At 34.6% G+C, this 27,134-nt stretch overlaps 1 protein-coding gene across 4 annotated transcripts in view; it reads right to left on the bottom strand.

Moving 5' to 3' along the window:
• DGKB (diacylglycerol kinase beta) overlaps positions 1–27,134 on the bottom strand; it is a 669,924-nt gene that overhangs the window by 423,691 nt on the left and 219,099 nt on the right. For 2 of the 4 annotated variants that reach the window (XM_034668553.1, XM_034668554.1), the window contains exons 14-15: positions 9,778–9,813; positions 1,893–2,009 (exon numbers count right to left, since the gene is read on the bottom strand). In XM_034668553.1, the coding sequence (XP_034524444.1) occupies positions 1,893–2,009; positions 9,778–9,813 (153 nt within the window). The remainder of the gene's footprint in view (positions 1–1,892; positions 2,010–9,777; positions 9,814–27,134) is intronic. The other 2 variants (XM_034668559.1, XM_034668563.1) reach the window with 2 other exon arrangements.

Genomic DNA, 27,134 nt, shown 5'->3' on the forward strand with positions numbered 1-27,134 from the left:
TTTACCAGATAAATGCATACACAAAATAAAGTTAGGAAAAGTTATTTGGTTTGAGAGATGAGTATATTCACTGAGAAAGGCAGGTGGTCAGAACAAGGTAGTCACAAAGTTAGCATTTATATACCTGTTAAAACTTTTTTTGCCCAAGGAGACTGGGTATTGCAGGAGTATGACGTTTATACTATGAGCCAGATGGTCCTTATTAAACTTTGACTTTACAAACTGACTAACTGTGAGGCCCTGGGAATAACTTTACCTTTGAACATTTTGAAATTGGTGATAATAATGATGGCATTTATCATATGTTTATTGAGTGGATTCACTTACTTCATAGGCATAACATATTATCATGGTGTCTAGCATATACTGTTTAACAAAGAGTACATGTTTCCCTTTCATGTTGGGAAAAGTCTACCATGTGTGCAATGGACTTGAATTTTAAAATTAATTTTCTTTTCTGATATTTTCACCACTGGAACTCAGAGTGACCGAAGATTTAAGCAGTATTTGCAACTGAATTATGAAATTTATAAATTTTTTTTCACTAAAAATTTTACATGACCACTTAAAATTTTTCCATCTTTTTTTTTTTTTGCTATCAAAGTGGATAGACTTCATATCTGAGTCTCTCAATGAAACTGATAAACATACAGAGATGACTACCGAAAAGTGTAGATCCTGATTTACTCTTTTGATAATTAATTTCTAAACTTTCTAACCAATGTAATAATTTTATCATTTAGAATTTTCTCTTTTTAGATTTGAGTTTAGTAATTCTTAAAAAATTTCTATTCACAATGTGTTTTATTAAATCAGAACAAATCAGTAATCTGGTTATCAATATTTAAGCAATTATTATTAAATATTCAATGTGATATTCAAAATAATGAAGAAACATGCATTTAGGCAACTACTATGTGCTCTGAACTCTGCTTCCAAATTAAGGGATATAAAACACACAATCCATCGTATCACAGATAAAATAATAAATGAAAAAATATAAAGTTATGTATATTGAAGGCAAGTATATGATAAAAATATATTCTGTTTGATAAGTGGTCAGTAAATTTTCCTGGAGAACATGAAACTTGAAGCATATTGATAAAGAAAGAAAATGAAAATTAGAAGAGAGAAATGTATAGGTAAAAAAGCCAAAAAAAAAATGAACTCACAATTTCACTGATGCAGTCAACTTCACTGACTGTTTTTACATTGGAGTGAGGAGCAGAGGCAAATCAAAACAATGCATACAATCTATAGAATCTCTTAGAAGCAGACTGAAATAAATCTTACTCCTGATGTTGGACATCCCAGGGATGTTAAAGGTTTTTAAAGTACTAAAATCATGATTTCGAGCTACCTGTATTTACTTAAACTAGAAATATATAAGGGTTTTCAATTTTGAATTTAAACTTCAGAAGATATGGATAAATCATAATAAATCCTTTATTTTATTATTTACTTAGGAACAAAAGTATCCACACACTAAATTCATTTTATTTTTTCCTCGACATTTTTTTTTTGCCAGCAAAATGACTCTCCCAAATATATAAGCAATATATATGAAGAAAGTAAACTTGTACATAAATAATAGGTATGCATATAAAAAATGTATATATTTAGTGATATTTACAAGACCTTCAGATTGACCAAAGATCTCTTACCAACTTGAGTTCAAATGCAGATAAAATCAGAAGTGATTAATATAATTGGAGTGTCACTCTGTCATTCAAATTTAAAACTGACACCTTGATAAATTAATAAAGATCTTTCCGAAGTCCTCTGTTATGCTAATCTGCACATTAAATAAATGTGTTGCTAGCTGGACATATGTAAGAGCATAGAAATTACAAATATGAAAGCTACTCAAATTTGGATTTAAAAAGTCATACCTGTAGGCCTTGCCCATCCACCGTCACAGAGTTGGCTCTTTGCATTTTGTTCTTATCTGTCACTTTGTTTGACTGCTGGGAACCACCTTTTTCCTTTTTCACTGTTGCTTGTCTTTCCTATAAGGAGGAAATATTTTATATGAATGTTGTTTTACTAAAAAGGGCAACACAAAGAGAACTTTTGTGGCTACAAACTTGGGCCCACATTCCTAATTGGGAGTTCCTAGTGAATACTAAGAATACTGTTGCTTTCAACTGGGTTAGTCCGTGTGATAGACGGATAATAAAAACATCCTTTAAAGAGACTATGAGAAAGAAAACCAGATGGCATTCCCCCTATGTGCCCAATTAGGACTGTTTATCAGAAGTTATCAAGGACCACTAAAGCTAATTACTTTCATAAGGAATGGTAGAAATAAATAATATGGAGTTATAAAAGATTTGTTATTGAGCACTAAAAAGAATGATTATAAGTACAGGTAATATCGAAAGTGCATACATGATGAACTTTTAAGCTGCTACTTATATCCAGGATGGCATAAAATTTAAAACACATATTCCATCCCAGCTAATTCCTTTGTTTACCATAGTGGAAACATTTCTTGTAGTTGTCTGCTTCCTGTTTCTATTTTCACCTCCTCTCACTCTCTCTTTGATCCAACCCAAAAGCTTTTTTCACCATTAATCCACCAAAACTGCTCTTCTTAAAATCATTAATGACCTTCTCATTGCCACAGCTATTGCTTGGCAGTCATCTTTTCCACTTTTTAGCAGCATTTGACAGAATTGACCTCTTCCTCCCTCTTGAACACTTGCCTCACTGGGCTACTCTTAGTTCTCTTCTTACTTCACTAACTGCTACTCTTAGTTCTCTTCTTACTTCACTAACTGCTTCCTTAGAGGCTCTTCCATTGGGTCTTCCTCCAGATTTACGGTCCATAACATTTAACCTCTTCCTTGAACATCTCATTTTCACTCTCTACACTCACTCCCTAGGTAGCTTCATTAAATCCCCAGGCTCTGAATTTCAACTTCATGAGGAGGACTTCTAAAGTTATAGCCCTGGGGCGCCTGGGTGGCACAGCTGTTAAGCATCTGCCTTCGGCTCAGGATGTGATCCTGGCGTTGTGGGATCAAGCCCCACATCAGGCTCCTCTGCTATGAGCCTGCTTCTTCCTCTCCCACTCCCCCTGCTTGTGTTCCCTCTCTTGCTGGCTGTCTCTATCTCTGTTGAATAAATAAATAAAATCTTTACAAAAAAATAAATAAAGCTATAGTCCTTTTCATATTTCTCCCTCGAACTTTAACTCCTATATACAAATGCCCTTTCTATCTTTCCATGAGTGTCTAAAAGACACATTGGTCCTAAAATTTCTAAAACTTTTTTTATTTTTTTAACTTTTTTACACTTTTCCTGCTTACCCTCTTTGAAAACAAATCCCAAACTGGATGATGATTCACCACTTCCATCATTACAAACTTTAGGCCTATTTTCTTCTTTGCCTGGATTATTGTAGCCATCAGCTTCCATCTTTGTCAATCTGTTTTCGTCTTAATCTCCCTACAGTAGGTTCTCTATACAATAGCCACACTTGTCCTATTTCACTCCACTCCAGCTACCTCCACCTATGCATTAATCCTTGATCACAACAAGCATGCTCTTAATTCAGAGCTTTTGCAATCACTCTTCACTGTCCTGAAAAGCTCTTTTCTGTATATTTGTTGGGTTTGCTCCTCACTTACTTCAGATTTCTGAAGTTTCTGTTCAAATGTCAGGTAGGCTTCTCTATTCCCTTTAGCCTCCTTTCATAGAAACATAAAAAAATATTATATAATACATATATATTATATTATATATTATATAATATATTATACATATTATATAATATAGATAAAATTTATTACAACCTGTAATGTTTTCTATTTAATTAGTTTAATGCTAGTCTTCACACATTTAGTCAAAGCTCCATAAGAGAAAGTGCTTTGTTTGCTTCACTGTTGTACATTAGATCTTAAATCAGTGCCTGACAAAAGTCAGGATAAATGAATAGAGAAATAAATGAATCAACATTAAAAAAAATTTTACTTGCTGAAATATTCTATTGAGAGGGAATCTTGGGTCATGTCTAGGCTTGGTATGAAAAGTTGTTCTGATCCAATAGCACTGTTTTCCATATGTGCTTAAATACTTGAGTGACATATATTTTCTGATCCAAATTCAGTAATTTTGGAACATATTTTATCTGGACTTAAAAGCAAAGCTCTTTTTTTTTTTAAATGGGCTCCAAGCCCAGTGTGAAGCCCAACACAAGGCTTGAACTCACACCCTAAGATATCAGGCATCAGACAATCTACTGAGCGACCTAGGTGCCCCAAAGTGAAGCTCTTTTTAACTATATTAGGACCAGATGGATCAAAAAACTTCTCCGTCCAAAATAGATGCTAATCAATATAGTCCATTTACCTTGCAATTTCATGGTGTAAAATCACTGAATATATTTTTGTGTGGCTAAAAATGGATGGTGTAAGAGGATTCCTGAAATTCACATTCTTTGGAAAATGATATACTTTCATATAAGCATAATTTCTGGCAAAAATATTGATTTTTTTAAAGTTAGATCATTCTTTCTAAACTTGCAAATTGTAATTTTGTCCATAGAAAGTTAAAAGTATAATGCATAGAAGGAGTGGATTATAGGATGAGGTTTGGAGTCAGAAAGCCTGATCTGAATCCCATCTCTGCTACTTAAATATTATGTAATCTTAGAGAACTTAACTCTTATTCAAAATGGAGATAGCAATACCGACTTCTCCAAGTTGTGCAAGGTTTAAGAGAAAATACATAAACTCCTAACATTGTGCCTGTATTAGAATATGTGATCAATAAATGAAAGTTATTATGAATAATAAAGCGTGGCTCTCCCATTAGGGTGCTCATTAGTATTACAATTATGCAAAGTGTTTATTATACTTCCAAGTGCATATATATGAAAAAATTACACTTAGCAACAGTTAAGTATATGTTTAAATAAGTAAGGCTCAATGTTTACAACTGAAAATCCATAGTTTGTATTAAGAGTTCAAAAATGTAATACTGGTGGAAAGTATGGGAATAATTTCTTTCTGGATTCGTGCATGAAGGTATATAAGACATGGTAACAATATAAAAATCTACAGTGTAGAAGATATACATTATATTACATACCTTATATTCTATCACACCGTATATACCTTGTAGTCTGCCATATAATCCAACAATTGCTATTTGGCATTTGTTTCCTAAAATGTTTAGTTTACAAGAACTAAGTATAATTTAAGTTGGTTGGTCACATCAGAAGTGGATATTTATGACCAAACTATTTATATATGTAGTGCTGGAAGTTTAAGACATATTAAGTGTGTGTCTGTAAAGAGCTACCAAGTCACCTATTAACATGATTTTATTCTTAGCTATGCTCATAACTAGGGGAATTCCTTTGCTGGTAAGAATCTCCAAGTAGCAGAAAGCAGTTGATTAAGTAGCTTCAGGTCTCTTCAGGGAGTCACCTTTTGGAGTAAATTGGAGTAGATGAAAGAAATGCTGTATAGGAACCTTTGTAAAATGTAAAAACAAAATTTTAAATCCAAAATTGAATGTTCAACTAAGGCATTATTTTTGAAATCTAAAATTATAAGAAAGAGGTATATAATAAGTTAACAGAAAAATCCTCAGTATATCCTGAAGTTGTCAAAAAGCTTCAGGAAGAGCTCACTGACCTGATTTTGCATCATTATTAAGGATAAAATTGCTCTCCGGTAATAGGGGGTAGTGGTCACCATCTCACCTTCCACTTTTTTGTTTAAGAGGGCTCTAAACCACAAAATAAACGTTTTTATTTTATTATTGAATTTTATTGAACATTGAATTTTTATTATATAATACTAAAATAGTAAATGTTTGTTTAAACACACACACACACACTCCAAGAAAACCAAGTGGTTTCTTTTTTGGGGGGAAATATGACTTCTGGATGAAATTTGTGGAATTAATCAAGGCTGAAAATTTTAAACAGGAGAAACTCATAAGCATTTAATTTTTCCCAGAGTTTTCTTTTTATTACACTCATTTGTTTTACTTTTATTTCCAAATTGTATAGAAGTCTCTGAGATATTCACTATACTTTGTTTAAGCAGCATAAACTCACAGTAGGATAGTTGGATATTTTTTCCTATTTCCACTGAGAGAATCTTTAGTTCTTTCATATTTTATATGAGGGACAGGAAGGGGGAAGCAATTGACCCTTGAAAGATCTGCTGTCCCCAAATATTTCACTAGCTTGTTTTGGGGGTTAATTCTGAATGGCAGAGCTCTATTATGATATTTAAGAGACTTACTCCTAGTGTTGAAGTTATTGAAATGTTCTTGGAAGAGATCACCAACCTGATTTTGCATCATTATTAAGGATAAAATTGCTCTCTGGTAATAGGGGGCAGTGTTCACCACCTCACCTTCTGCTTTTTTTTCCCCCCTATGTTTTTAGGCTCTAAACCACAAAATACATTACCTTATTATAATTAAGGCAAATTTTGTTCTGCCAGAAAAATTATCCCAGATATAAAAAGAGTTGGAAAACTATTGCTTTAATCAATAGAAATTATTCAAACACTGAAAAGAGCTACTCTAACCACAAAAAAGAATATAGAAAATATAACTATGAAATTAAAATATAGTTATTGATATTTCAGCATTTTCAAATACCAACCATTTGTGTTGGCTATGCAGACATTTTAAATATAGAATTGAACGTTTTGTGATCCTTAGACTCTATAAGTAACACAACAGATCTTAACTGGGGAATACATTGTAATAGAATTCCAAAAGAATAATCACCATAATTAACAAAGAAGAAAAGCCGAAAAGACCATTCAAAGAAAACAGAAAGAAAATAAATGACATAAAAAGACCTCACTTTAAATATGTGCTCTAAAAAAATTTTTTTTATATCATGCTGATTCTCCGAGGTAGAGTATTTGTGCATTGCTGAAAACTGCTTTCACAAAAGGGATGTTTACCACAATAATTCAGCCTGCTGTTATCGATCACTCACAAACTGCAAGCAGCAAGTGATGATTACCTCAAGCACAGGGTTTTCTTCTTTTTGTCCAATCTCAGCATGAGAGACAGGCAGCAGCAAAGCACCTTGACTGGTACAAAGCCACAAAAGCGTGGGGAGGGGATGCACGGCTGCCCCGGCATCCTTCATGTGAGTCCTGGAGCTCGCTTTATCTGCTACAGCACCACTAGGCCGGATGGAGACTTAGCCCTTGCCACCACTGGAGCTAGGCCACAAGAATTTCCCAGAAACTCTAGAATTTGAACCCAAGGTACCACTTGGATATTCCCAATATAAAAGATCTCACTGAAGCAGAAGTGTCACCAAATTCATCAGGACTGATAAGGGTTACGGGCTCTAAGAAAGCAAGGCTGACAGCTGCAAAGCTGCACTTTTAATTACTGTGACCTTATCGTGAGATTGGAGTAGCTTCCTGCCGAGAGAAACTAATTCCTTCGAAAAATAGCAAAGACTCTAAGTCTGCTAGGAATCCTTGGAAGTTGCAGCAAAATTTATTATTGCTGAGTAGCAAAGTAGCCTTGATTTAAAAAAAAAAAGTTTATATAGTTATAAACATAAATATAATAATTGATATAAAGATTTTCATTTCTTTTTTAATTTAGTTATGTGCTTACTAAAAAAAAACTGCTTTGGGCAGAGTCACAAGTATGGGCTTGGAGACCAAATCCCAGCTTTGTCTCTTAACTTGCTGTGCAAACTTGGGCAAGTAATTTATTATCTCTAAGCCACCACTTAATTCATCTATAAAATGAGAAGATTTGTGTGATGATAAATTGAGAAAATGTAGATAAAGGTACCGGCATAAAATAGGTGCTCAGTAAATGGCACTGATTTTCAAAATATAAAAAAAGGTATATGGTTCTATGTTATCATTAAGTTATCACGCATAAGCTGCTTAGATCATAGGAGTTAAAGATGGGTGTTGTGAAGAAGTTCATTTACTTTGTAATACTTTGTGTCCGTTCAATCACCATAGCTGGGGATAAGTGGTGCAATGTTCCAGGTGGGGTTTTTTGGGGCAGATGGGAGGCAAAAAATTAGACAGAATGACAGCTAGTCTCAAGTACCCGGAAGTGCTATTTACTAACTAAACCTCGAAGTACAGTTTGCAACTTCATCTCCAAGTCCTGGTTGTCACACATCACGCATGCTGTGGATATTTTCTCTTAGGATAATTTCATACCAGGTATAAACCACTTACAAGATTTCTGTTCAAGAAATCCTGATCGGAAGAAATGAAATTTAGGAATGAGAGGCTCCTTGTCAAAATCTCTTACTTTGGGCTGTTTACCAGTATTATGGTAGTGACCTTATAAAAGTACATGTGTGCATACATCCCTCAGAGGATGGTGAAAAGTCTAAGTTAATATAAATCAATATATCTTGCCAGAAAAAAATCAGTGTAGGGAGACTTTTAGTTACTTTACAGAAGAAGAAATATTTTTTTAACAAATGAGAAAAGCATATTATGAAAACTGCTATTTCAGTCTATTTATTCTATCTATATGATACAGATTATACAGCTGAATATGGGGGAACCTATGGAGATTAACAAGTCTAAAGAGAAAACTTTAAATCTCAAATACAGTGCCTATATTCACTTGATGGGCTATGACAGGGGCAAAAATAAACTCAAACACCTGAATATACAAAATTTATTATCTTACTCTTAAATAATTAAACTGAGTGATACACTTTCCAAGTACGTTTGTTGCTTGAGTGTGTAATTCAACATTTCTATTTTATAACTACGATAATAACGGTATCAATGAACTTAAAGCATACAAAAATAGTTTGCTATTTCTCGTAAATTAGAAGCATTATTTTTCAAGCATGGCTCCAGTGTATTTTTAAGTATATCTCTGATTACAAAATGAATTTTTTAAAAGTTTCATGAGGAAGTCTACATTGATGCAAAAACTTTTTAGGGAGCAGAGGAGAGAGGTTAATACATTTTTGTGCAATTATATGTTTTCCTCTAAATAAATTCACAGTCTTATATAGCATTCATATACTATAAATAATACTTTTCCTAAGCAAGCAGATTCAAATTATAATTTTAAGGGAAAAAATACCATTTAAGCATATTCTTTAAAGATAAAAACAATCAAAAAGAATAGGATCACAGAAAAATGTGGAGTCTTTGCTTTGTTAATGCAAAGGGAAAGCTAACACTCTATTGAAAATAAATAATGGTGTGGCAATGACTACATTTATTTTCAAAATAAAAGTAATTTATTCTGTCACTATATTTTATTCCAATGATTTTCTATATAATGTCATATGCTAAGTGATAAATGCAGATGTACTCTTTTTAAAGTGATGGACATTTTAAAGTGAACAAGAGTTTCTCAACCTACTATCACTGAAAACTATATTTTATGGTACAGAGGATTAAACTGTTTGGGTTTTCTGTAAGGTAATTACATTTTAACTTGACAAATAGGAATGATGCTAATCTTACACACAGGGCAAAATTCTTTACAAAGTAACTTTTTATTTTTCTCTGTATACTTTGCTTTACGTAACTTTTGCTTTCCTAATGTTTGTCACAAAAGTAGACTGGAACACTTTCAGATCTACCCCATCATGAAAATATCAAGGTCCCCAATTCCAAATATCAGAATATGAGACAAAATAAACATACAAACTGGTATTAATAGGTCACTGATATAGCCACAAATTTTTAACAACATGAGATATATAATGACCTGTAATTCCAAGTGTGAATTTTTTTTTCCTTTTTTTTTTTTTTTTTTTGGCTTACGCACCTCAGGGACTGAAACTCCTGAAGTGGGCAGAGTCTGCTGAAAAAGAGAAGTTCACATTAAAGCTGAAAAAAACAAAAGTCAAACTGAAAACAAATGCCAATGAAGGGTCTTATATCACTATTCTCCTGTGAAATAAGTGAATAAATATAAAATGCATTTCCTTGACATATTTTTCTCCTTAATTTCATTAAATACATGAGTAAATATCTTTTCACAAAATAAGGAATGCTCCAATGCAGAGTGGGTTAGATTTTAAATTACTTAACCAAAATGAAATTTCGTCACCCGAAGCAGACTGATCAACATCTTTGGCAGGCTTCACAGACCTCTCTGTAACAACATGGATGAATTACATTTATATTCTGCAATAAGAACTCATCTCCAAGTTCCATTATCTTCATAAACCATTCTTACTAATTTTTTAAGTTGCCCATTTACCCGTCCTATTTTTCCATTTTCCAGTCCAACTCTCATTCCTTCCTAAAAATACTCAGTGTCTTTTTGATGAAGACATAGCTTATGGTGTTGGTTTTATTTTGTGATTTTTCTGGAAATAAGAAAATATATTCCATTAGTATCAGTAAAAAGTAAAAATATTAAATACGTAGAAAAATTTTACTTGAGAGTAATTAGAAAAAAACAAAAAAGATGAGGTTAAACACATTGAGCTTGGTCTCCGTGACAGTGCATCTCCAATTATCCACCACCCCTGCTTTTCTGAGTCACAGTGGGAAGCTTTTTTTCTAGCAAGAAAAGAAAAAAAGGTTACCAAATTCCAAAAGTCTACGTCCTATGGGACTCAGAACAAGTTTGGAAAATTGCTGACAAATCACATACATAGTACTAGCCAAAGTTTTCCTATGGTGGGCTGTGTGTGGTGAAGTGGGGAAGTATGAAAGTTGAATGTGAAGCTAGGGGTTCTTAGACATTTGTGTGTCTCTGTAAAGGAGGGAAAGGTCAGCATTTCCATTTCCTCTCCAGGACTGAGCTATGTGAAGGTGACTCTAAATGGATGTCCAAGCTGGGTCTGAACAATCTGAGAACACAGACAACGGTTGACTCCCTTATGCAGTCTACTGAGATTAATGAAGAAGCCAGCAACTTCATAGTGACTCAGCAAAGAGATGGACCAGAAAAATTCAATGTGCCCAAAAGTGGATCAGAAGATGGGGTCTAGGGCAGCCCTAGAGAAAATTAAAGTGTGCAAAAATGCAACTCCATTTCGAAGATCTTTTTATAATATAAGTAAAAAAAAAGGTTGCAGCTGCAGATTTTTCATCAAAGGAAGTCATCAAGTCTGGGAGGATGAACTTGGGTTAACTATCCCATTAACAGGAGAACCTTATGGAAGGAATTGCTATTTCTCGGATGGATTGAAAACAGACTTAATAGAACTTTCATTGAAAGCTTTCTGATTTCAGTAATATTCTGGACTTTTGAGTCCAAGTCAGTCTACATAACACCTGGGGTAATGGGCAGTACAAAGAATGTGCTAGCTTCAATCTAGGTCACCTTAAAATTTTTGTCAGCTTTCCTATTTTTCTTTCTTGGCTCTTAGTTCAAGCGTAGATCTCAATAAACATTTTTAGACATGAATGTTGTTCTTCCAACTTTATTATAATATATTAATGTTCCTTCTCCCTCCAATCCAGATTAAGTGTCTTATCCTATGATTCCTTATCCTATCCTACACCGTGAGCCCAGGAAAGTCCAGGGACTCCCAAGCAACCAAACTAGAATGTCCATCAAGCTGTCTCCATGGCATTAGTCACAGATGCCTTTGACTTTGGGAAGAATCTATGCTCACTGTACATACGTCCGGACAGAGCAGCACAATGGAAAGCCAAGTGAAAATTACAGTTGTTAAAATGGTTCAGAAAAACAGCCATGGGTAATGCAAAAATCTCGAATAAATACTGTCTACCCCACCTCAACCACCAAAAAAATCTATAAAAGACATTTTTGACATACTTTTCAACATTTGAATATAGACAGGATAATGACTGATATTATGGAATTATTGTTAATATTCGTACATGTGATAAGAGTACAGTAATTGTATAGAAAACTGTCCTTAATCTTAGAAGATGCTCACTGACATATTTAGAGATGTAGTGTCATACTATCTGCAATTTATTTGCAAAAGGTTCAAAGTAATAAAACATATATCTCTGTATGTATGATGGCAAAATAATAATATAGGCTGGGGATATATCGGATTCATGTGGCGTGATGTCATAAAAAGCAAAAACCATGGCAACTCAGATAATAAAACCCCTTTTAAGGCATTCTCCCCCAAAAAGAGACTGTAGGATGAAATTAAATCCTGGCTGTCACTTTGCTACCACCTGTGTGGAGAACTGGTAATATATAGATATCCATGTTTGTGGGCTTCTTCCTTCTTAAAGTAGTAGGGATATTGGTCATTTACTGAGAGTGAGTAATGTTGGCAGAGAGGTAGTGACATGAAGAAAGCAAGGAAATAGAGAGTTTGCCACTACTTCTCTGAGAATGGGAAAGCAGTTGACAAAGAATGAGTACCAGAATCAAGGAAAATTCAGAGCAAGTGGGGCTAGAAGTCATAAATATGTAAGAAAGCCACCAGCTCAGAGAATTCTCTCCAGCAACACTCAGATGTCTGAAAGCAACACTAAAAATTCACTCCAAGAATTGGAGTGATGAAACAATGTATATATAAGCTCATTTATAATCAAGATGTGTAGGCAAAGAGTGTATATTAAATTAACATGCCCATCAGTGGCTTACCCTCGAGTTACAAAAGAAAACTATGGTATCTAGGTAAAAGATAAATAAGCAACTCATTAGAGAACAAATTCAGATATTATATTCCTCAATTATACTCTTCTGTATATGATTTTTAAATATCAAGGATGAGCAGAGTAAATGTTTTAGTTTTCTGAAAATTAACATGAGTGTATAATTCTAAATGTAATATATTTTTAATCAGAATTAATACAGGAACCGTATATTTGTATTTAATATGTGAGGTGTGAGTACAGAGGAATATGATTGATTTTATTTAATCAGTATCATTTTAATATTAAATAGAATACACAGTACAGATAATTAGTTTAAAAGATGCATTTGTCTTCAGGGCACTTATTAAGTTCAACCTAATATCAAAGAATTTTTAAAAATCCTATTATTCTAAAGTATTGAGATATCTCTTGTCTTCATAGTTTCTAACATGTAATCATTTTAAATTGACAATTTAATCCAAATTGTCATAGGACAAAGAAAAACCTTTGGTGGAGAGATTGTTGGGAGGTTTGAGTTAAAAATATAAGAGCATTGTACTCACATTAAAAGGGTCATTAGTTATTTCAAGGCTAAAGTAAAATTGACAGAGTTACATGCTATACCTATATAGGAATTTTTATTTTTTTGAAAAATTGCTTTTATGCTTATCGTCTCATTTAATCCTCCTTCTAAGCCACGATATTCTACTTCTCAGACTGAGAAACTGAAAATCAGAAAGATCAGATAGCCAGCCTAAGAAAATAAAGTTAATGGCAGAATCCAAATATAATACTTCCCTGTCTTGGGCTCCATTTATTCAAACAAGTTCAATAAGAATTTTTTTTCTAACTTTCTTTCTAGCCATCTCTCTATTTTTTAAGTGATTGGAAAATCAAATTATTTTAAGACAGTGAACACTGGGAAGTATTTAAGAGACCACAAAATACATCTGTCTGCCTGAAAGAAGTAGCTTGAATATCAATATGGAGTAATTTAACATAATAACTTCTAGTACAGTGGCAAATTGAAGTGGCAAAATAAAACTATTCTAAATAGCTGTTTTCCTTATATACAATTGGATATCTCTGGCATTACCAGCCTGAAGGGGAGAAGCTGTTCTCTCACACTTGATAAAATGTATCAAGGGCATCTCTACCATATAGAAAGGAAACACATTTGAATTCACAGTTTGTCTAACCTTTTATGATTTTGCAGGTCCTTAACTGTGTACACCACACATTTGAACACAATACAAATTTTATTTTATTTTTTTTAAAGATTTTATTTATTCATTTGAGAGAGAGACAGAGAGAACACAAGCAGGAGGAAAGACAAAGGGAGAAGTAGACTGCTAGCTGAGCTGGGAGCTCAACATGGGGCTGCATGACCTGAGCCAAAGGCAGATGCTTAATCATCTGAGCCACCCAGGCGCCCCACAAAACAAATTTTAAAAAGGAAGTGAGACTGAAATAATTCTTATGCTACAAATAATTTTTATAACTAATGATTATTTCAATGTATGGCAAGTCTTTCAATTAGAAGGATCATTAATTTTTTTTTCAGCAGCACTTCGACATACCTAGTTAAAATGTAACTATCAAAAATAAAATATTTTAGAAGAACACATATGGGACGCCTGGGTGGCCCAGGCAGGCCTCTGCCTGCCACCCCCCCCCCCCCCCCCGCTTGTGTTTTCTCTTTCTCTCTCTCTCTCTGGCAAATAAATAAATAAAATCTTTAAAAAAAAAAGAAGAAGGAAGATACACATATTATAATCTTAATTCAGGGTCTCTTGACTAACCACTTCTCACTTGAGCCAAATTTTTTAGCTTGTACCAACGTTAATTTAATGGTAAGAAAATTTTTAATTGAGATCTTTCCATTACCCTTATAATTTTAATTACTCATGTCTATTCTTATTCTTGTAAATGTGATTGTTTACATATATTTGCAGAGTTTAGTTTAGAAGATTTTGCACAGAAGGGATTGTGAGGCTCCCTCCTTCATGGCTCCCCCAGTTTGTGTGCATGTTTGTATCTAGAAAGGAAGCACCCCGAGACTTTGGGCTAGTGCAATGGATATTTGGGAATTAAGGAACACCAAATGTTTCCAAAAAAATGTTTAAAATGTATCTTTATAGAGATATCCAAGTTTCAAAGATAGATTTCTACATGTAAAAGCAATCAGCAAGAACTAAACCCTTTCTAAAGTTATTTTTATTGTTATTGTCTTGCCTACTTGACCAGCTAGTGAAATAAAACCATTAGAAACGTTATACTACTCGGTTAGGTCTCATAAAATCATCAGAAGCCCATATGGTTGAAGAAGGGTTCTTTAATTTCCTTTTAGCTCTGATCCATAGTAAGAATATGTGTATATTTATATGATTGTAAAATAATTTTACAAAGACCACCTTGTATTCCCCACTCTCTGATATATCCTATTCTCTTCTCTTTTCACTTCTATTCTCCTCTACTTAGGTAATGGCTATTTTTTTTCTTTTGAAATGCTGATCTAGATCCCCTAAATGAATTCATGCCTCACCAGTTGTTGGGGAGTGCACCATGAACACCAAAAATGGGTTTAGAACATGGAATCTGGGTAGAGCATGTATTGCTTGGGCCACCTGCATGTTGTGTGACTTTAGGTAAATTTCTTCAATCTCTCTCTGCTTCACTTTCCTCACATATCCAGTGGGCAAGATAACTATAGGATTAAAAGGGTGTTTAACAAATTTAAGTTTCCAATAAATGGTAACTGTTTTATTAACTTTAGAACCTAAATGATTCCCCTAGTTTCCACTGCCTGCCTAAAGCTCAGCAAAAAAGGACTAATCACTCTTTCTTTCTTTCTTTTTCTTTCTTCTTTCTTTTCTTTCTTTCTTTCTTTCTTTCTTTCTTTCTTTCTTTCTTTCTTTCTTTCTTCTTTCTCTTTCTTTCTTCCAATGAAACATATATATTAGGGCTGTTATAGGAGAGAGAAAAAAGGAAAGATGCAGGAGGGGAGAGAAGAGATCTAAGAGAGAAAACAATGCAGAAAAAGGGAGAGGGAGACAAGAGAGGCTAGGAAAAAGAAAAAAAGAACAAAGTCTTCCTTGCTATACTCTTCAGTTCTCAAATGGACCATGGGCATCAAACGACACCTACCATTTTGGAGATGAATGTCCTTTCATTCAAAGAAAACAATGACATTGAGTAAAGGAAGGATGGGAGGTGATATTTAGAGCATGGCTTTAATGTTTGTTTGTTTGTTTTTTAAGATTTATTTATTTATTTGAGAGGGAGAGAGAGAGAGAGCACTCTCGTGTGAGTGGGGAGGGGGGCAGAGGAACAGGGAAAGAATTCTCAAGCAAACTTCCTGCTGAGTGCAAAGCCTGACACAGGACTTGATCACGACCTGAGCTGAAATCAAGAGCTGGCCGCTCAACTGACTGAGTCACCCAGGCACCCCATGGCTTTAGCTTTTCTTTGAAGTTGCAAAATCCTTAAACATCAGATTCAACCATCTTCAAGATACATTTCAGGATGAAATGAACATGTCCTATTGATTATTTATTTGTGACAGATAATTCTTTTGAACTTGTACTTTACATAAAGATAATTAATACATACCTATTTATAAGTACGTATGTATATATGATTCTGTTTGTGATGTTTGGGATAGGGATCTGAGTGCAGTTCGTGGTTTTAAATAAAAAAGCACCCTTAAAAAACCAAACCTAATATAATAGGTTAATATCTATTGAATTCTATATGAATAAAATTAATCAGTAATACTTCCTGTTATGACTATTCTTTTTCTCAATACGATCCCATTCTCAAAATGTATCACTGTGGCTTTCTAAAATACAGAAAAATCAATGTAGGTAGTGAAAGAATATTGATAATAATATTTATAATTAAAGCATTAGGCTGCTAAGTTTTCCTTTTCATCAATCTTGGAAAAGACCTCGAATTAAAAAACAAGTAAGTTATATTGAAATTTGTTCTTATCCTTTGCCCCTCTAAATATCCACTGACTCACACCAAAGCATTTTCTAACCAGGTTAAAGTCCAATTCTGCACTCACATTAGGCTAAGATTCAATTGAGTTAAAATTTTACACTGACTGCCAGTCAACCTTATCATGAACTTTCATTATGTGCATGTAATTAATTGGGTCCAACGAACAATATCAGTACTGAGTTATAGACTCTTTTCCCCCGACCATATAATTAGAATATAATTACCCACAGGATATCAGAATGATGCAAAACCTTTCCTCTAAATGCGCCCTCATTAGGAAACAAGTCTCAATGTACATTTATTCAATCAGTGTGAATTAATTAAAATGTTACTGAAATAAAAGAGGGCAGCAATAAAGAGTATCTGACATCTATTAAGAGACTATCACTTGAGATCTGCATGCACAGTTTATATTTAAACCCATTTAGCTCAAGTAGGAACTTGGCCGTGTAATGTTATATACATCCAGTATATTAGGAAATCTGAGTAAATGAATTAGCGTGTGTTACTGTTTTTGCAAAGAACATAATACGCAATGCACACAAAATCTTAAAGGGCCTGAGTAGGATTCTAGAGGCCTCTTTCTTTCGAGTCCATAAAGATGTTATCCTTACATAGCGGTGGACAGAAATCATGTTTAACTCCAAGTATTCAGGAAAATAGCTGTTCATCCCACACTTTTCTACTATAAATCTGGCATATTTGTTTTGATATGGCTTAGGAGATAATGGTCAGAAAAGCCTAGACACTGGGTGTTATATGCAAACAATGAATCATGGAACACTACATCAAAAACTAATGATGTACTGTGTGGTGACTAACATATCATTACAAAAAAAAGAAAAAAGCCTAGACTTACCAAAGAACTAATTACTATTTTTTAAATAAGGAACCTCCATTGCTTAGGCTAGCTCAAAGCATTTCAATAGCAGATTTTCTTTAAGCAGAACATTCATATGCACCTAAGACTGTATTCTTTTTAAGAGAATTCATAATATAACATATTCAATTATATAAAACACGGAAAAAACAGTAAATGCATAAAGAAACCAAAGGGCATATGCTGCATATCCCACAAGAAACTTTGCTGAATCATGCAAAAACATTCTTCTTAAAAGCTATTTATCTTGGTTTCTCTAGTACCTGGCACACTGTCATAAGCAATAAAAAATTACTGAATAAATTAAAAAATAAATAACCCTAATACATAGGAATACTCACCAGTATTCAAAAACAGTATCATAAACAGTAGCAAAAATTTTTTAAATCTACATGTAATATTTAAGGTAAGATATACAGAGAGCTTCAAGTTTTCTGTTATCACATAATTCCTCAGACAGTTTTAGCTTTAGCAATAGGTTTTGTAAAACTTAGTTTTGATGATCAATATTTAGCATTCATTCTTACATATAAACAAGTGCCACTTTATTTTTTTTTAAAGATTTTTATTTATTTATTTGACAGAGATAGAGACAGCCAGCGAGAGAGGGAACACAGCAGGGGGAGTGGGAGAGGAAGAAGCAGGCTCCCAGCGGAGGAGCCTGATGTGGGGCTCGATCCCATAACTCCGGGATCATGTCCTGAGCCGAAGGCAGACGCTTAATGACTGCGCCACTCAGGTGCCCCAAAAAGTGCCACTTTATTTTTTTTATTTTTTTTAAAGATTTTACTTATTTATGTGACGGAGAGATAGCCAGCGAGAGAGGGAACACAGCAGGGGAGTGGGAGAGGAAGAAGCAGGCTCCCAGCGGAGGAGCCTGATGTGGGGCTCGATCCCATAACTCCGGGATCATGTCCTGAGCCGAAGGCAGACGCTTAATGACTGCGCCACTCAGGTGCCCCAAAAAGTGCCACTTTATTTTTTTTATTTTTTTTAAAGATTTTACTTATTTATGTGACGGAGAGATAGCCAGCGAGAGAGGGAACACAGCAGGGGAGTGGGAGAGGAAGAAGCAGGCTCCCAGCGGAGGAGCCTGATGTGGGGCTCGATCCCATAACTCCGGGATCATGTCCTGAGCCGAAGGCAGACGCTTAATGACTGCGCCACTCAGGTGCCCCAAAAAGTGCCACTTTATTTTTTTTATTTTTTTTAAAGATTTTACTTATTTATGTGACGGAGAGATAGCCAGCGAGAGAGGGAACACAGCAGGGGAGTGGGAGAGGAAGAAGCAGGCTCCCAGCGGAGGAGCCTGATGTGGGGCTCGATCCCATAACTCCGGGATCATGTCCTGAGCCGAAGGCAGACGCTTAATGACTGCGCCACTCAGGTGCCCCAAAAAGTGCCACTTTATTTTTTTTATTTTTTTTTAAAGATTTTACTTATTTATGTGACGGAGAGATAGCCAGTGAGAGAGGGAACACAGCAGGGGAGTGGGAGAGGAAGAAGCAGGCTCCCAGCGGAGGAGCCCAATGTGGGATTCTATCCCAGAACTCCGGGATCACGCCCTGAGCCGAAGGCAGACGCTTAACGACTGCGCTACCCAGGCGCCCCAACAAGTGCCACTTTAAAATGAAAATATCAATGAGCACTAAGATAAATAAGGTTATTTACAAATTGCTACTTTTCATATGTTCTTTAGGAACAAACTCTAACAAGTTCTTATTATTCCTTTTTAAATATATATATTATTTTTTAAAAAATAATATGTATAAGATTATACCTTTTTAGATGTTCTGAATGCATGTTATATTTACAATATGGTATAATGTTCCATTCAGATATTAGACTGGTGTTGGCAGAGACTAACATGGGCAAGAAATAATGAACTCACTTTAAGTAAGAAGGAGATTGTCTCACACAGGCCTGCTTTATTTTTAACATAAAATTTTCTGTAGAATTTCAGTGACAAAAACATACTGCTATAATTTCTTGCTGAAAATGCTGTTATTTGAGTAACACTGAGTAATCACCACATACAAAAAAAAATCCTACTAATAGAATATGAACAATTTTAAAGTTCCATTTAGTAGTAAACATCAATTTTCATTTTCTGAGCCAGACTAAGAATGAATATTTATGGTATTTTACATGGACTACTGTATTGCTTAAACTATATTTTTAAAAATCAGATTTTAAATATAATTTGACATCCAGAGAAAAATGTCTTGATTCTCCTCAGAATTCTGAAATGTTCCCTTTAAGCTCTCTACCTGCAATGCCACTTTATTTTAAATATTAGGCATTTCACAGTACCATCTATTGGATATTTTATATAACTACAATAACATAACTATCACAAGTTTTCTGAAATTTAGTAATAATTACAGAATACTTCGAGTGCCACTCCAGAAACTAAACACAATGCTCATTAGATATCCACTAACATTGCCTCATCTTCACATACTTTTAAACTCAATTTTATTAGCTTGTAACAATAAGATTGAATGACCATGTGTTATGAATGATTTTTAAAAATAAGCCTCCCTGGCACATATCCATTTTAATTTGTTATTAGATATTTATGTCACTGTCTGATGTATTTTCTTCTTGACTCAAGAGAAAGTGATATTTGATGGGGATAAAAAGAGACAACTGATTGTTATTCATTAATTCAGTCAATATTTGTTGAGCATCTACTATTTGTCACAATGAATTAGGTGCTAGAGATAAAGAGTTCTACCCTTTCAAGTGAGCAATGAGAGTGATGGCAGAGGGGTTAGTGAGCACAGGGAACAGCTTCACAAGAAACAATTTAAGTTCAGTTCCTGGTGTGAACTTGAGGCCTCTGTGGGACATCCAAGAGGAAATTCACAAGGTGAAGCTGAGTATTTGGATCTTGAGGTGTCAGAGAGAACAAGCTTACACTGATGCATTCAAAAGTGGTAGATGGAGTCACGGAATTGGATAAGATGCTCTATAGTGAATGTAATGACATAAGTATATAGTTAAAGATGGAACCATTTTTTTTTTAAGATTTTATTTATTTATTTGACAGAGATAGAGACAGCCAGCGAGAGAGGGAACACAAGCAGGGGGAGTGGGAGAGGAAGAAGCAGGCTCATAGCAGAGGAGCCTGATGTGGGGCTCGATCCCACAACGCCGGGATCACGCCCTGAGCCGAAGGCAGACGCTTAACCGCTGTGCCACCCAGGCGCCCCGGAACCATTTTTTTTTAAAGATTTTATTTATTCGACAGAGATAGAGACAGCCAGTGAGAGAGGGAACACAAGCAGGGGGAGTGGGAGAGGAAGAAGCAGGCTCCTAGCAGAGGAGCCTGATGTGGGGCTCGATCCTATAACGCCTCACGCCCTGAGCCGAAGGCAGACGCTCAACCACTGTGCCACCCAGGCGCCCCAAGATGGTAACATTTAAGAATAGAAGGGGGACTAGGAATTTAGCAATATGGATCGAGTGTGGCTAGAGAGGTAGAATAAAATCGAGTAGAAACATGTGAGGTGAGTGCCACAGTATGAGAACAGAGCGCCTAAAATACTGTCAATGCTGCTGGGGATTCAAAAAAGAAGATTCTTGAAAAGAGGGTCTAGGATGTTGTTGGTAGCCCAAACCAGATTCTTTGTCACCTGGCCAGAGCACCTATCCCCGACCACTATGGGTGTGGACTGTTGAGAATTCTCAATTGTTGCATTTTCTGAAGAGTCATTCTTTACTCCAGGAACAGGGTCTCTGGGAAGCAAGCACCTCCTATCCTGGAGGAAGCCACAGCTAATGAATGACTGATATGAGTTAGAAAAGGCAGCCCCTTGTCTTAAGTTAAGAACAACCTTATGGTATGATTTTATGCCAGAGATCCCAGGGTTCAGGCCACAGCTTACAATCTCCCAATGACCCCTTCCTTGCTCAAAGTCCCACTCCGCTCCTGCTTCCTCTCTCCCTTGCAGACGGTTTTATAAAGAAAGATTCCTCCCTCTATAAATCACAAACAGCTAAACCCCCGGTTCGTGCCCTGCTCCTTGGGAATCCAAAAAGAGTGCCACTGGATTTGGGATGAATAGCAAGAACAGTTTTCCACCCATTTCACAGTCAGGAATTAGAATACTGAGTTGAGGTAGAAGGAAGAGGAAAATTTGACACAGTGAGTTTATCTTCGCAGCTGCATATACTCATGGCTACACTAAGAAGCAGACAACGTTACATCCTTATACAAATACAGAAAAACAGCAGAAAAGAACAGCTATCCCTCTAGTACAGGTTCAAGGGCAGACATATCACTACGAGTAGAAAAAGAGAAGTTCCAGAGCGAGACTCAAATCGTGGTGCTGTCTAGCGCTACTTTTCATAAGCATGTTAGGTGACACCTTATTTGAGTGTTTCAATTGTAAATTAGTGAGTCAATACATTATTACATATTGTGATGAATGCCATGAAAGGAGATAAATGGGGAGAAAGAGAAGCAGAAAGTGCTAGAATGAAAGAAACTGGAGGGCTACAGGCACTGGTGACTTAAGGATGTTGGAGTAATGGTAACCAAATGGAAGAATTCAAGAATATTTGAGGTCGGGGTGAAATAGGAATAATATTACAGGGAATAGAATATGGCGTGGTGAGCTGTATTCCTGAAGGATTTGGGTTTCCCTGGGCAACTAAGGCCAAATTGGTCAAAGCTTCTGTATCAGCAACAGAATTTGAAATGATATATTTTGCCATCAGATCAGAAGGCAAGGAGTGAGTACGGCAGCCTCAAAAGAACTAAACAATCCGTATTCTACAGAAAGGGGAAATACAGGTTGAACTAAGGAAAAAAGACAAGAGAGTGTCAAAAACCACTGCATTGTGCATGAAATTGGTATATAGACCAAAAGTTTTAAATGAATCAATTCTTGCTCAGGTTTCAAGTTGAAAGTTGAGAACAGACAAGTTATATTTAATTGTAAAACAGAGAAAAGCACGTGTATAAATACTTTATGATCACCACCACTTCATCTGGAATCATTAAAATCACAGGTTACCTTTGCAAGGTGGAATTTTTCCTTAAATGTTTAGTGGTGAAGAGATCTGATTTTTATTGCACTCAAAATTTATAAGTTAGAAGATAGAAATGAGAGACTATGGACACTGAGAAACAGACTGAGGGCTTCAGAGGGGAGGGGGTGGGGGAATGGGATAGACTGGTGATGGGTAGTAAGGAGGGAACGTATTGCATGGTGCACTAGGTGTTATACGCAACTAATGAATCATGGAACTTTACATCAAAAACCAGGGAAGTACTGTATGGTGACTAACATAGCAAAAAATATTATTACATAAAAAAAATGTTTTCATTTTATGCAGAAAAAAAAAGTAGATAGAAATGATGTAAGGTATTTATTTCTACTGTAATGCAGCTAGTTCTGGATATTTGCCCTGCTCTAATCCCAGTCTTCCATTGGAGGGCACAAGCAGAAATACCAATACAGAAGTTCACATATTAGGGAGCATTTGGGACACTTTGTGGCAATTGTGTCTCACTGGATAGAAAAGGTATGATTTCTGACTTATTTTGTTTTTCTCAATTATTAATGAGTTAGATTTTTAAATTATTTTGTAGTTATTTGCATTAATTTTACAAAACAAGGCTTTTTTGGTTATAATGCTTATGTTTGCCTTGATTTGTGAGCTCTGGTCTTCATCATTTTTAAAAGAAATTTTTGATTGGTCAAGACTGTTAACATCTTTTTTAATCTTTTCCTTTTAGGAAAAAGGTAAAAAGGCTAAATAAATAAATAAATAAATAAATAAATAAATCTTTTTGTAGGCCAAATATAAATCTTCATGTTTGATTTATTTTGGAACAAGTATAAGGCGGAATTTATCTTAATTTAGTTTCTGATATGGCTATGCAGCAATCTCAACACCACTGATGCCCACCATCTGCTCCAAATTTAATATGCGACCTTCATCATACGCTACATGACTACATACAGTTTACTATGTTTTCGACTTTCCACTGGGTCCTTGTGTCTTCTAAAGCCACTATTATATTGTTTTGATCACTGTGACTTTAATAGCCATAATCTTAATGTTGGTTAAAAACATGTCTTTCCTGGGGCATCTGGGTGGCTCAGCTGGCTGAACGGCTGCCTTTAGCTCAGGTCATGATCTCAGGGTCCTGGGATTGAGCCCCATGTTGGGCTCTCTACTCAGTGGGAAGTCTGCTTCTCCCTCTCCCTCTGCTGCTCTCTCGCTCACACTTTCTCTCTCTTAAATAAATTGATAAAATCTTTAAAAAAACAAAACAGGTCTTTCCTTACTATTGTTCCTGGTTTTATGAATTTATAGTGTATTTGTGCATATTTATTCTTCCAGACAAACTGTGGGATCATTTTGCCAAGCAAAAAAATAAATAAATAATCATATGGGAATCACATTAAATAGATGAGTGAATTTGAAGAAATGTAGGTTCTTTTTAGCTTAACTTGATTTTCTTCAGTATACTTAGACTTAAGAAAATGTTTTAATTTTTTCTTTAGGATAGCACCTTGTTGCTATTCTCCTTTGCACTAAAGGAGATTTTCTTAATCCTCTCCTTTAAATCACTGATTCAGTTGTCTTCAAAAGTTGATTCTTTTTGTTATATTAGTCACCATACAGTACATCCCCAGTTTTTCATGCAATGTTTCATGATTCATTACTTGCATATAACATCCAGTGCACCATGTAATACAACAAAATAAATATTATTAATTAAAAAAATAAAAATAAAAAAATTAACAATTAAAAAAAAAGTTGATTCTTCCCTATAGAGACACTGATATATTTTAGTTTCTGCTAAGGTACTTTTTTTTCTCTATATCTTTTCTTAACCTTGCAGTTATTCCTTTTAAATCAGTATATTATAAAATGGATGTTTTCTTTACTATTCTTGATCATGTAAAGCAATTGCTGTTAACATTTTCTTCTGCTCAATACAATAAAACTCCATGTATGACATCCATCTAACTCTTAACTACTATGCTTCGTTCTTTTTTCTTGTGGCAGAATTATTACTATTTATTTTGGCAACAGGTAGACTTCTTTATACTAAAATGCACTTTGTCCATAGGCCATCAGTCTGCATTGACAGTTATTACAAAAAGGCAAAACCAAAGGAAACAAACACTACTACGATTGTAACAATATTGGTGAGGTGTACTACCCTCCCGATACAATTTGTTATGGAAGAAATTAATCTCAGATCTCAGTAACAACAATAACAATAAAAAGTGTTTCCACTAAGTGAATGATTTGTTTTTATGTTGTGAAGACTGTGAAGACTATATTGCCCTTCTTTTCATAAGGCTACTAAGAAACTCAGGGACAAATTTGCAAACTACCTCTGTCAACTTTTTTAGGATATTAGTGACATGAATTTCTAAGTCTAATTTGATTTCAGTATACATTTATTGTTTTAGATTGCTGCTTACTTATATAAGCTGCTTTGAATGTTATTGGTAATAAGATGTAGAATAATTTAATTCATTAATACATAATCGCATATCCTCACTTTTGAATCAGGCACATACAAGATATTCTTTACTTTGCTTTAGCCTATTTCCTAGATTTAAGCTTTCAAATATTTTTTATCTTTCTTTAGATAATGCTCATTTTTGCCTACATGATTTAGATTTCTATCATATTTTCAATTAATTGAACTTCCAGTTTATGTCATATCAGCCTTTTGTTTTTGCTTTTCTATAAATCACTACAAAATTAATAGCCTCCAAGTTTGTTTCCTTAAAAATTATTATAATTTTCTCTGGGTACAGACACATGTTAAGCATAAAATATCATAGAAATGTGGAAAAATATCTTTGCAGCCTTATTTAAAAAAATAAAAAATAATATTTTAGAATCCTAAAAATAGGACTCTATTATATTTATCAAGGTGGAAACAAATATAATTTGCCACAATATAATGATTTTTTTCTTCTAGATTAAACCTTATTTGTAAGTATACATATTCTATATTATATAGCCTAAGTTACAACAAAGATGGGTTCTTCAGAAACCACTAATATCCATCTAAGACAATGTAACAGATAAATGGTTCATCTCACAAGTGCAGATGATGGAATCTTCACTTAGTGATGCAGGGTCCTTTCCCATTTCTTATCCTATGTACCTTTAAAATATAAATACATGAAGACTCTGTCCAACCAAAACGGATGTACACATATTTTATAAACATTATAGAGCTTTAGTGCTTAAATGTGTTCCTCACCAGAATTTGAGTGAGAAAACCATCAGCAAAAAAATAAAGGAATGTTCAGAATTTAATTCTACATATTTTTTAAAATAAATAAATAAAAAGCAGCTATCTTTTATGAATAATACCATAAAAATGAGACTGAGTTAGATTTTCAAAGTATGGAAAAAATTAGATTCTTTTTTGCCTATCATTACTATGATGACAATTATGAATTGATCTATAATGAATATTAATTAAATGAATATTAAGTAATGGCACTGATGAAACATTTATTGAGCACTGACAATGGGCTTTGTCCCCACTCTTTAGACAAAAAAGAAAATTGCACAGGCACAAACCCATGGTACATTACATAAAGAATTTCAAGAAAATAGATGACTTCAGTAACTGTGGTTAAAGGTTAAAAAGGTAAATGCAAAGAAGGGAGAAGCAGCTGAAATGATGTTAAATAAAAACTGAAGCTCAGTGCAGCAAGTCACATCCTTAGCCAACTGTTCACACCTCTCCACCAGACTTCTGGGAGCCCTACAGCTACTATAGGAAGTAAGGTTCCAGAGCATTCAAAATCCAAATTTCAGAATCACAAGGAATTCAAACGTACTCCCCTCTCCTTAAACTGGCTAACGTTTACTATAGACATTGTCATTATTAACTGTTCTGGTTACAGTTAAGTGACAGATAGAGAATACAGAGAGAGCCCATAATAGCTGGACTGTGAGGAAAACACACACGCGCCATGCCTTCACTCTCTAACAGAACTTTTGACACTGTTGAGGAGTAATGACTTGATTAAACACATACTTTAAGGAAAGATTTAACATAACCGATGCTACGCAAGACTTAATCACCATATCTACAATGCATAATTTAGTAGAAGTCTTATAATTATAGAAAAGCAGGCAAGATTGGAAGAAAAGAAGGTAATATAGACATATGGTTCTCCAAGGGTGTTATATGTAGAGATGCATGGACTGGTATTTCAGCAACACCATGTTGTCCAAATTCTCAGTCACAGTAAAGAAGAGAGGTAGTTGGAAAAATGTGAATAAAGTCTAAGGCTATGTCTTAGAATTCATATGATCCAAATAGCTTTATTTCTCTTCTCTGAGCTAACGAGGTTCATTATTGATTTTGTTGGCATTCTTTGAGGTTTATTTAAGGTAATATAGAATATTATAACAAGAATAGAAAGTATCCTGGGGAGAAGAGACCACAATTGGTCCAAAAGGGGCGCAATACTGAACATAGACTTTATTTTTTATCATATCACTTTCTGCCAATGAATACTATTTTGACTGTATATTCTGATAATTTTGTTTGTTTAAACATAAAATTATCATCTAAAATTAGTTACTTAAATGTTTAAATTAATAGTTTATTCTAAAACTTTTTTGTTTTGTTTTAGGAAACATTCCAAACACTATGTTCCTGATTTAGGAATATGTTTATAGTACAGAAAGAACAAAAC

The sequence above is a fragment of the Ailuropoda melanoleuca genome, chromosome 1, assembly GCF_002007445.2.
Source record: "Ailuropoda melanoleuca isolate Jingjing chromosome 1, ASM200744v2, whole genome shotgun sequence".
NCBI classification, from domain to species: Eukaryota; Metazoa; Chordata; class Mammalia; order Carnivora; family Ursidae; genus Ailuropoda; species Ailuropoda melanoleuca.